At 38.8% G+C, this 12,667-nt stretch overlaps 1 protein-coding gene across 2 annotated transcripts in view; it reads right to left on the reverse strand.

The window, feature by feature from the left end:
• The window catches only part of Smchd1 (SMC hinge domain containing 1), a 130,878-nt gene that overhangs the window by 94,999 nt on the left and 23,212 nt on the right, over positions 1–12,667 (reverse strand). For both annotated transcript variants that reach the window (XM_030250119.1, NM_028887.4), the window contains 5 exons: positions 9,245–9,359; positions 9,026–9,145; positions 4,395–4,561; positions 2,389–2,479; positions 1,417–1,627 (listed from right to left, as the gene is read on the reverse strand). In XM_030250119.1, the coding sequence (XP_030105979.1) occupies positions 1,417–1,627; positions 2,389–2,479; positions 4,395–4,561; positions 9,026–9,145 (589 nt within the window). In that variant the 5' untranslated portion in view covers positions 9,245–9,359. The remainder of the gene's footprint in view (positions 1–1,416; positions 1,628–2,388; positions 2,480–4,394; positions 4,562–9,025; positions 9,146–9,244; positions 9,360–12,667) is intronic.

Raw genomic sequence — 12,667 nt, forward strand, 5'->3', positions numbered from 1 at the left:
CACTGACTGACAGCAGAGACCCACGGGAGACAGCAGCACTGACTGACAGCAGAGACCCACGGGAGACAGCAGCACTGACTGACAGCAGAGACTCATGGGAGACAGCAGCACTGACTGACAGCAGAGACCCACAGGAGACAGCAGCACTGACTGACAGCAGAGTCCCACAGGAGACAGCAGCACTGACTGACAGCAGAGACTCATGGGAGACAGCAGCACTCACTGGCAGCTACTCTTGTACTGACGCTCTCATTAAAGCCTGCCTGCACTATTCCAACAACTGACCTTAGTTTATCCCCTTTCCCTACTTTTGAAGACAGAGTCTGGCCATACTGTCCATGCTGGCCACAAACACTCCTCCCATTTCAGCCTCATGAGTGTTGGATTAAAGACTATAACACCACACACAGCTTCAGTTTCTTATTTAACCCTCAAAACATCACCAAAACAAACAAACTCATTTTACATATGGCAACACCAACATAGGGAGTGGTTTGTCTAAAACAACAAAACCAAGAGTGACAAAGATAGGACTTGGGTCAGAAGAGTAAGGACAACTAAAGAATCTGAGAAGTTTTAAAATGGTTAATTCATTATTGTGCACTCTTGACATTGCAAGACAGAAGGAAGCGAGGCACTGCTGCACATGCCTTTAACTGCAACACAGAAGGTTAATAACAGGACCCTGGCTGAGCTAAGGCCACACTCTGTATCAAAATTACATATTTTTCAATCCATCATCAACAAACTCACTGGATATTGTTTGGGTTGCATTAAGCAAATGAACATTGTATGGAAAATATTAAGGTAAATACCTATCTTACACTGAGCACACTCACACACAAAACATACATATTACATATAAAATTACATACATACATACATTCAAGAAACAAAAAATCCTATAGGATCTTTCAAAGAACCTTAAAGCATGCAAAGCCTTATAAAAGTAAAAAGTGTAATTTTTAAAAAATGAGTAGATATGATTGTATGAAATGTGAAAATTTAATACACACAAAAAAAGACATTGTAGAGAATAAAAAGAGAAATATCATGCATACACATAAAAATTGAGCTAAGTAAGAGATTAAAAGAAAAGCTTCTAAAAGTCAAATGCTTTATTTTTTAACATGGAAATGACTATAAATAAAAATTATATGTTTATATAAATATATGAAACTATTAAAAATAAAGTAAAACAAGTATATGAATTAAACATAGATAATTCATAAATTTATTTTAAAACAAAACCAAAAGACTATGAAAAGTTATAAAAGTTACAAACACTAAACCGTGTTAAGCAGGAAGAACTGTTTAACTTTACCCAGTCCTACTAGCCCAACTAGGAATCAGTCAGAGAATACTATCCAAAAATCACAAAATGATATTTTCAGGCAACAGATGAGATTAACATACTTGATGGAAAGCATGGGTCATCAGGAAAGGTTTCTCTATCATATAAGAAGGGATGGTACCGGATAACCCCTTCCACTACACCGTCTCCTTCAACGTGAGCCTTGAACTCAAAACTATCAGACGCTGTGTTTATATACAATGTCTGCATGTCATCTTGTATTTCCCTTAGGTTGATAATCTTAGGTGTCTTCCCCTTTTCAAACAAAGAAATCTAAAATAAAAATAAAATAAAAATAATTAAGCTCTATGGTAACTTTATGAAACTGTCATCTAGTTAAGGAATATACATATCTGCACAAGATGTACATATCTACCCATGGGTTAATACCGCTAAGGAGCAGCTCAGTACAGACTACTCAATTATAAAACAGAAGGTAAACAGAACTGAGGGCAGATAAGTCAAAAGCATATTTAAGTTTTCTTATTGGAAGTACAAAGAAGGACATTTTACATGACATGACATTCCTCTGCGTGTTTGGACAAGGACAAGCAAAACCTAGTTCTGTTGTGGTTTTTTTTTTTTTTTTGGTTTTTTTGTTGTTGTTGTTTTTTTCGAGACAGGGTTTCTCTGTATAGTTCTGGCTATCCTGGAACTCACTTTGTAGACCAGGCTGGCCTTGAACTCAGAAATTCGCCTGCCTCTGCCTCCCAAGTGCTGGGATTAAAGGCGTGCGCCACCACGCCCAGCTGCAGAACCCAGTTCTAAAAGGCTCTGTGCTTTTAAGTCCGACCATAGCCACAAGATGACTCTCATGAACAAGCACGATGCCATAAACAGATACGTCCCCCTTTCTCCTTGCTTTCAAAAGCATTACGCTCCATCACAATTCTTATCTCTACAAACGAGTGAACAGAGGGGAACCAAGGGCTGTTTACCAAAAAGTTTTTTTTAAAAAGTCAAAAAAAACAAAAAAACAAAAAACCATCATTGGGGTAATATTTGTAATATCCTTGGGTGGACTTTTGTCTTACTTCAATATCAATATTGTTGAAAGGTCCAATGGCTTTGGCTGTACTTATTTCATTTCCTTTTGGTCCATGAATATAGTAATGATAAATATGCCTAAAATAGAGAATAACATTATTCTTTACTAACATGACACTATAATTCACATAATCTCCCACCAAAAAGAAATTTCTATTCCCATCATTTAACACACTTGTCCAACACTTCATCATTGGGGAATTGTCTCATGTTGTCACAGGGGTCACCTACCACTGAGCTACACATCTTAAAAAACAATATTCCAGTGGCAAAATAACCTCTGGGATCCAGCATTACAGTTAGATCAGATACACATTGGCCTAGGCCACAGAGTTAGCTTTATTTAACCCAGGCTTTCTCACCTTCCAAAGCCATATACATCCCACTTCAAAAACAGTTTAGCAAATACAAGAAGAAGTAAGAGTCTCTAACTCTGTGTGTTAAGGTTATTCTAGAAAGTATTCAAAGAATTTGGTAGTACTGAGATGCACGCCTTTAGCAGTCTTCAGAGTATGGGGGTTGGTTACTCTACAAGTTATGGTTTCTCAACAATGGCATTAAATTATACCAACATTTCAAAATAAAATTTAATAAACTCAACAAAATTCCATTAAAAGTCACCAGGAATCATCTTTGGTAGCTTACTGTTTTAAATAAAATAATATTGTTTACCAAAAAGTTTGTGTGTGTGTGTGTATATATATATACATATATATATATATATACACACACACATATATACATATATATGTATATATATGTATATACACACATATATATAAAATGTTATTTTAAGACAATAAAATATTTCTAATTATTCCTCAAATAGACATTTATGAATTACTTCTCATAAATTAAAACAAACAAACAAAAACAAAAACCTAGGTTTGCAGGGATTGGTAGTATTCACCTGTAGACCTTACAGACAGAGGCAGGAGGATTGCAGATACAGAGTGAGAATCTATCTCTAAAGAGAAAGGGGAAGAGAAGGTGGGAAGAGGGTGGGTAGCAGAGAGAACAGTAAGACTTAGCACCCTAGCCACTCCTGAAAATACTAACATAAAGAAAAATGGTTCTCCTAAGAGTCCATTGTTTTTTATATAAAAAACAAAAAAAGTACACTCTGCTAAGATATATATGTATGTAATACAGACTTAAGTTTAACAGACTTTGAAGTAAATATGATTTTTAAATATTAACTTTGTGAAGATATACCCATTTTAAAGGACTCCATTATTACAGACTAATAAAAACTATGTAAACAACGTAGTAAGAGTAAATATCACTTAGAGATACAAGGAAAACCTAGGAAATCTAATTTGATTAATGTGATATAAACCATCAGAGGTATATTAGAATAGCAATGATATTTTAGTATTTAGTATTACTTATTATTATGGTACATTTTAAGGAATGCTTGCTCATTTATTTCAATGGGCTCAATGTGTTCCTCTGTAGAAACACGGTAGATATTGCTGTAGACACTGAAGATACAGGCACAAATCCTAAGGTTAAAGTAGGGAAACTGCAGCCACAGGACAGAAGCACTAAGAGTGACCTGAGAATGGAGGCGGAGCTCAGCCAAGTCTCAAGCTGTTCTGTACGCTGTAGCAGGGGTCAAAGTCCTTGTGTTTCAATTAATGCTGAACATGTGAGGTAATCTATTTTAATTTTTTGAATGAGCAGATGAAAAACCGTTTAAAAATCAACATCAGAATAGTGTGAAATGTACCAATGCAAAGAAAACTGAATGAAAAGATACCAACGAGACTTCAATATCTCGCTCTTCTCTGTCTTTACAAAGTAGAGGGCAAAGGGTACACTGTAAGCCCGCAGTGGGGCTCCTGCCTGTAACCCCAATACTCGGAAGACAGGGAAGAGGAGCATGGGAGGAGTTCCAGGCCAGCTGGGGTGTGCAGCAAGACCCTGTCTCCAAAAGAAAAAAGAAAAAAAAGGAAGCAGGAACATTTATTTCTTAAACCAAATTACTTACGTTAGCTGTCGTGTCCAAAGATGTAAATAATTTTTCAAGTACTGTATGTGTTCTGGCTGTACCCCTGTAATAACCACAGCTGTAAAGCTGTCTTTCTCTTTCTCTTCCTCAATAAGATTGTGTAGGAATCTTTCATCATCATTTGTAATGTGAGCAGAATCAGCTGGCTAAAAAAGTCAATACAAACACAATAGATCAGATCACCTATAATTATAATTACATTTAAGTGTTAAAGTGATTTTAAAACCTTATTTTTAATGTTTCAAAAACATTTTTTAATTCTGGGTATGGTAGCGCAGGCCTCTGATCCCAAAGGCAGGCTGATCTCTGAATCTGAATCCAGTCTGGGCTATGGAGAAAGAGCGCAGGCAGTCACAGCTGGGCTCGGTAGACTGGGCTGATGCAGCAGCAACAGCACCTCAGAAGCTTGTCATGACCAGTTCCAACAGGGAGAGGGTGTGACTTCATACAGCTGAATGGGAAGACCAAGGAAGCAGACAATTGGCAGGAACATTCTCTGCAAAGGACAGTCTCTGGAGGGAAGAGTCTTCAGGCATGGACATCAGGAGGAGGGAGCTACCACAGGCATCCTTTGCATACACTACCAACATTTCCACTCAGATCAAGAAGGAATGGTGCCATTTCCAGGAACCTAGTCCAGGGAAGGCACTGCCATTTCCCCACAGGACTGAGGCGTTGGTCTCTGACACGGCCAGCTCACATCAACAACACACATCCACTTAAGGACTCATTTGCTCCCTACAAAGAGAACCTCAAATCCTCCCACATTCTGAAAATCAGAAGCAATGAGAGACGAACTGGACAGAAATAGCTGAAAAGAATTGTTCAAAGGGGGCTACAGAGATGATATAGCAGGCAGCTCACTTCTCAGCACCCACACCAGGTATCTTATGGTTAACCACCTACAACTCTAGTTCCAGGGACCAGATTGTTCTGGTCTCCATATGCAGCTGCATGTCAATGCACAAGCACAGCCCTCTCCAACCCTGGACAAAAATATAAATTAAAAAAAGAATTCTCCACATGGTGACTCACAACCATCTAAAGTGGGGTCTGATGCCCTCTTCTGGCGTGTCTGAAGAGAGCAATGGTGTACTCATATACATAAATAAATGAATCATTTTTAAAAAAAAGAGAGAAAAAGCAATCACCACTGGTGCCCACGATGTGTTTTTTCAGATTAGAAGCTGTGTTCCATCCTTAGCACAGAGGAAAAAAAATGACAAAGACCAGAGCCATCACTGGTTTAACGGAACCTAGAATCACACGAGCAGGCCAGCCAGGCACACCTTCATGGAATTACCTTGATGAAGGTTAGCCTCTGGGAATGTCTGTGAGGGGTTATCTTGATTAAGTCAGCGTTAGGAGACCCAGTGGTCCTGAACTGATCTGTAAAGAAGAGAGCTAAGCACACAGCCCGAACTGAGGATACAGTGTGGCAGGTTGCCTGCCTCACACGCTTGCCCTCAAATGACCTCTACCACTGGATGAACTTATGTCTAGGGCAGTTAGCAGAAACAAACCGTTCCCGGTTAGGTTGCTTTTATCAGCGTATTGCATCCCAGCAACAGAAAAGGTGGTCAACCAAACAGCTGCCTATGTTGGCATCCTGTCTGTAACTCTAACACTCTAGAGACAGAGGCAGGAGGACTACTAAGTTAGAGAGCAGCTTGGGCTATATATTGAGCACCAGACCAGCCTAAGCTAACATGTGAGGCTCTGGCTCAGGCAAGGAAGGAAAAGGCAACTATATGAACAAACAGCCGCCATTGCTCGTTATTGCTGTGAAGGGACAACATGACCATAGCAACTTAGAAAAGAAAGAATTTAGGTTTGGGGGTAGGGGAGTCATGGTTCCAGAGATTAGTAGAGTCCATGACCACCATGGTGGGGAACAAGGCAGCATCAGGAAGGCATGGCACTGAGAAGTAGCTGAGAGCTTACATCTGATCCACAAGCATGAAGCAAAGAGAGAACTAGGCTTTTTAAATCTCAGAGCCCACCCTCAATGACACACCTCCTCCAACAAGGCCACACCTCCTAATCCTTCCTAAACAGTTCCACCAACTAAGGATCAAGTACTCAAATAAATGAGCCTAGGAGGGCCACTTTAACTCAAACCACTACATCCCACTCCCAGACCCCACAGCTTATTGCCACATCATAATGCAAGATGAATTTAGTTTGATTTCAGAAGTCTCCATGGTCTGTCAAGTCTCAACATAGTTTAAAAGCTCAAAGTCTCTTATGAGACTCAAGAAAATTGCTTAATGGTTACCACCTATAAAATAAAAAAGCAAATTACATTATTTCCAGTATAAAATGGCACCAAAAGTACATTACCATTGCAAAAGGGAAAGCAGGAGCATAATGGAGAGATTCTGTACAAAAGGAAGGATGAAACCCAGTAGGTCAGACTCCAGACCCTTCAGACCCACATCTGATGTTGAAGACCTTAGCTGGTTCTGTCCTTCCAGCTTTGCTACTGCAACACACTAGCTGGTCCCACTGCCAAGGCAGCTCTCACGGGCAGACAGTCCAGGATCTCCATCTTCAACATCCCGGGGCATCCAATGCAACCCAGGATTCACTTTCACAGATCCTTTGTGACATTTCTCCTTCTCACTCAGCACAAAACAGGGGCCCAGCAGTCAATGTCCTAGCACTATTTCCCCTGCATACTCTGTATTACTATAGATCTACACAGGAGAGATGACTAACAAGTACAAGGCAGAGCCAATATTAGGCTGTCTTGAAATCTCTGCAAGGAAATTAGTCCCAAACACTTCCATTTAGCCACAGGGAGATTCTTAGGACAAGGGCAAAAAGTAGCCATTTTCCTTGCCAAAATATCACAAAAATGGTCTCTGGCCTAATTACTTACATTGTCGCCCTATAAAATCTCTTGAGCTGGGCTTCTCTTAGCACTACTGATTTTCAAGCTCATACTAGGATTGTCCTCTAAGCGCTGTTTACAGCATCCAATTGCTTTATTTAGTCCAAGTCTTAAAGACTACCACATTTCACAAACAAAGCAAACACAGCACAGTAAAGTCTACCATAGAAATACTACAATCCCAGGTGCCAAATTCTGTCTTGGTTATGATTTTATTTATTGCAGTGATAAGACACCACAACTATGGCAACTTATGAAAGAAAGCATTTAATGGGGCCCCATGGTTTTGAGGGTGGTAAGGTCCTTGGCCATCGTGAGGCATTGGGCAGGCAGGCATGTGCTGGACCGTCTTACATCTTGATCCACAAGTGTCAGGCAGAAACAGCTTAACTGGGATTGGCATGGGCACTTGAAAATATAATCCCAACCCTCAGTCACATACTTCCTCCAACAAGGCCACACCTCCTAATAATTTTCAAAACAGTTCTACCAACTGGAGACCAAATATTAAAAAACATGACTCTATGGAGGCCACAAACAAAAGGACACAAAAATATGGAACTGATTAGGTAAGTACTTCAATGAAAAGTCATTGACAGTATATATAACTTAAGTCCAATTTCTCAAACCAAAAGATCATATTTAAAGTTCAAATTGTCACAGCTATTCAACTCTAACAATCTGTAGGGGGGAAAAAATCCCGTAATTTGGGGAAAATGTTACACAAAGATAACCAAGTACTATGTTTATCATTATATAGAAATCTTCCGATCAGATAAAATAATAGTACAGCCTTCAATAAAAATCATATGAAGTGATTTTAAACACCCTCCTCTGGTGTCAGGGGTACCAGGTACATAAGTAGTATACACACATTCTTTCAGACAAAACACTCATACACATAATCTTTTTAAAATGTATTGCATACAAAAAAAAAAACATTTTCTAAAATGAAGAAAACTCAAGATGTTGATGTAGGAAATGTTAGAATCAAAGCTCTAAGTATACGCATTTTTAGAACTCAGAACTGTAAGGAAATTCAGCAAGCTATTGTCAGTGCCTTTCTTAGGCACTCAGGTATTTTACTGTTCTCCTATAGCATTATACACAACTTGTTTTCAAGTAAGAAAGACATTTCAAAACTGTGACTTGTGTTTTAAAGACTTATTTTTACTATGTGTAGATGTATATAGAAAGGGATATGTGCCAGTATGAAGGCATGGGTGCAATGCCTCTAAAGTTCCAATTTCCTGAAATTACATTATCCCTATTATTACTTCATAACAAAGACTTTAAAATTGACATTCTGAGGCAGAGAGATGGCTCGTGGGTAAGCACTTGACTCCAACCCAAGTTCAATCCCTGGACCCTCTCCTTCAGGCTGTCATCCTCTGACCACACATGTACACTGTGGCACATGCACATATCCCACACAAAATAATGAATAAAATGTCAAACAATTATGAACACAAATCCAAACCAAGGTCTGCAACTTTTTAAGTAATTTATATGAAGTTTCCTAACTTATATAAAAAGTTTTAGTTTAAAAGAAAAATATATAAACGATCATTTTGATACTTATATAACTAAAGGAAAATATGAAAATAGAACATCAAGTTTTTAAAACACTGACATCTCAGTAAGTCAGAAAAATATCCTCTTATCATGTGGCCAAAGGAATAAGTGTGTAATTAAGCTATAAAATGCACTATACCTTTCTGTTTCTAATATATCCACTATATATCGCCTCTTTATTTTTTTCCTTCTTCTCAAAATCTTCTTTAGAAAGCACCAGCTCATGAACATCCTTGGAGTCGATAGGCTTGCTTATCATCTGCCAAACGAGTTAAAAGCACATTAATTCCTAATAGTGAGGTTTGTCAAACCCAAAATATTTTGATTAGTTTCACTTTCAGGGAAATTTTTCACTTACTCTGGCTGATTGCCCAACAAAGAAAACAGCCTGTTTGCCTCCAACACCAAAATAGGAAATGTCACTGTTCAAACTGCGTGGTACTGGTAATGGCCGGACATACCCTGAGTGATCACTATAAGAAAACAATACAGTGCTTTAAAACAATCTTCTTGAAGGATACAGGAAGAAGGAGTCTGACTTTGAGGGCAGCATGGGATATATAGTAAAACTCTTATCTCAAAACCTCTCACCCATTAAAAAATCCTACCAAAATCAAATGTATCCTAGGGCAAGAGATGTAACTCAAGGGTAGAGACTTTGCCTAGCATCTGCAAAGCCCTGCATGTGGTACAAAACATACATGCATATAATAAATACACATAAAATAAAGTTGTTTTTGTTTTTTGTTTTTTGAGACAGGGTTTCTCTGTGTAGTCCTGGCTGTCCTGGAATTCACTCTGTAGACCAGGCTGTCCTCAAACTCAGAAATCCACCTGCCTCTGCCTCCCAAGTGCTGGGATTAAAGGCGTGCGCCACCACGCCAGGATTTAAAGTTTTTTTTTTTTTTTTAAATCATAGTAGATAAATGTCACAAAAGAAATTACCTACAAGGCAAAAATTAAAACAACTATATTTAGAGGTTCAAAACACAGAAACTGTAACTATAAAAGATAAGAATATAAAATATAAGGGTTCAGTGCAGAGTTCTATCAGACCTTCAAAGACCTAATACCAATGCTCCTCAAACAATTCCACCAAATAGAAACAGAAGGCACTCTACCCAATTTGTTCTATGAAGCCACAATTACTCTGATACCTAAACCACACAAAGACCCCACAAAGAAAGAGAACTTCAGACCAATTTCCCTTGTGAATATCAAAGCAAAAATAATCAAATTCTCACAAACTGAATCCAAGAACACATTAAAATGATCATCCATCATGATAAAGTAGGCTTCATCCCAGGGATGGTTCAATATACAGAAATCCATCAACGTAATGCACTATATAAACAAACTCAAAGGAAAAAAACCTTATGATCATCTCATTAGATGCCAAGAAAGTATTTGACAAAATCCAACACCCCTTCATGATAAAAGTCTTGGAAAGATCAGGAATTCAAGGACCATACCTAAACTTAGTAAAAGCAATCTTCAGCAAACCAGTAGCCAACATCAAACTAAATGGAGAGAAACTTGAAGCAATCCCACTAAAATCAGGGACTAGACAAGGCTGCCCACTCTCCCCCTTCCTATCCAATATAGTGCTTGAAGTCCTAGCTATAGCAATTAGACAACAAAAGGAGGTCAAAGGGATACAAATTGGAAAAGAAGTCAAAATATCACTATTTGCAGATGCTATGATAGTGTACTTAAGTGACCCCAAAAATTCCACCAGAGAACTCCTAAACCTGATAAACAACTTCAGCAAAGTGGCTGGATGTAAAATTAATTCAAACAAATCAGTGGCCTTCCTCTACACAAAGGATAAACAGGATGAGAAAGAAATTAGGGAAACAACACCCTTCACAATAGTTACAAATAATATAAAATACCTTGGTATGACTCTAACTAAGCAAGTGAAAGATTTGTATGATAAGAATTTCAAGTCTCTGAAAAAAGAAATCAAAGAAGATCTCAGAAGATGGAAAGATCTCCCATGCTCATGGATTGGCAGGATTAATATAGTAAAAACGGCCATCTTGCCAAAAGTTATCTACAGATTCAATGCAATCCCCATCAAAATTCCAACTCAGTTCTTCATAGATTTAGAAAGAGCAATTTCCAAATTCATCTGGAATAACAAAAACCCAGGATAGCAAACACTATTCTCAACAATAAAAGAACTTCTGGGTGAATCACCATCCCTGACCTCAAGCTGTACTACAGAGCAATTGTGATAAAAACTGCATGGTATTAGTACAGAGACAAGCAAGTAGATCGATGGAATAGAATTGAAGACCCAGAAATGAACCCACACACCTATGGTCACTTGATCTTTGACAAAGGAGCTAAAACCATCCAGTGGGAAAAAGACAGCATTTTCAACAAATGGTGCTGGCTGAACTGGCGGTTATCATGTAGAAGGCTAATCAACCCATTCTTATCCCTTTTTACAAAGCTCAAGTCCAAGTGGATCAAGGACCTTCACATAAAACCAGATGCACTGAAACTTATAGAAGAGAGAGTGGGGAAGAGCCTCAAACAAATGGACACAGGGGAAAAATTCCTAAACAGAACAACAACGGCTTGTGATGTAAGATCAAGAATCGACAAATGGGACCTTATAAAATTATAAAGCTTATGTAAGGCAAAGGACACTGTCAAGAAAATAAAAAGGCCACCAACAGATTGGGAAAAGATCTTCACCAATCCTACATCTGATAGAGAGCTAATATCCAATATATACAAAGAACTCAAGAAGTTGGACTCCAGAGAAACAAATTACCCTATTAAAAAATGGGGTACAGAGCTAAACAAAGATTCTCAACTGAGGAATACCAAATGACTGAGAAGCACCTAAAAAAAGTGTTCAACATCCTTATCATCAGGAAAATGCAAATCAAAACAACCCTGAGATTCCACCTCACAGCAGTCAGAATGGCTAAGATCAAAATCTCAGGTGACAGCAGATGCTGGCAAGGATGTGGAGAAAGAGGAATACTCCTCCATTGTTGGTGGGATTGCAAGCTGGTACAACCACTCTGGAAATCAGTTTGGCGGTTCCTCAGAAAATTGGACATAGTACTACCTGAGGGCCCAGTAATAGCACTCCTGGGCATATATCCAGAAGATGTTCCAACTGGTAAGTAGGACACATGCTCCGCTATGTTCATAGCAGCCCTATTTATAATCGCCAGAAGCTGGAAAGAACCCAGATGTCCCTCAGCAGAGGAATGGATACAGAAAATGTGGTACATTTACACAACGGAGTACTACTCAGCAATTAAAAACAATGAATTTATGAAATTCTTAGGCAATTGGATGGATCTAGAGGATATCATCCTGAGTGAGGTAACCCAATCACAATAGAATACACATGATATGCACTCACTGATAAGTGGATATTAGCCCAGAAGCTCAGAATATCCAAGATACATTCACAAACCACATGAAACTCAAGAAGAAGGAAGACCACAGTGTGGATACTTCGATCCTTCTTAGAAGGGGTAACAAAACACCCATAGTAGGAGTTACAGAGACAAAGTGTAGAGACTGAAGAAATTACTATCTAGAGACTGCTCCACCTGGGGATCCATCCCTTTACAATCACCAAACCCAGACTCTGTTGTGGATGCCAACAAGAGCCTGATGACAGGAGCCTGATAAAGCTGTCTCCTGAAAGGCTCTGCCAGTGCCTCACAAATCCAGAGGTAGATGCTCGCAGCCGTCCATTGGACTGACCACAGGATCCCCAATGAAGGAGCTAGAGAAAGGACCC

The sequence above is a fragment of the Mus musculus genome, chromosome 17 (assembly GCF_000001635.26).
Source record: "Mus musculus strain C57BL/6J chromosome 17, GRCm38.p6 C57BL/6J".
Taxonomy (NCBI): domain Eukaryota; kingdom Metazoa; phylum Chordata; class Mammalia; order Rodentia; family Muridae; genus Mus; species Mus musculus.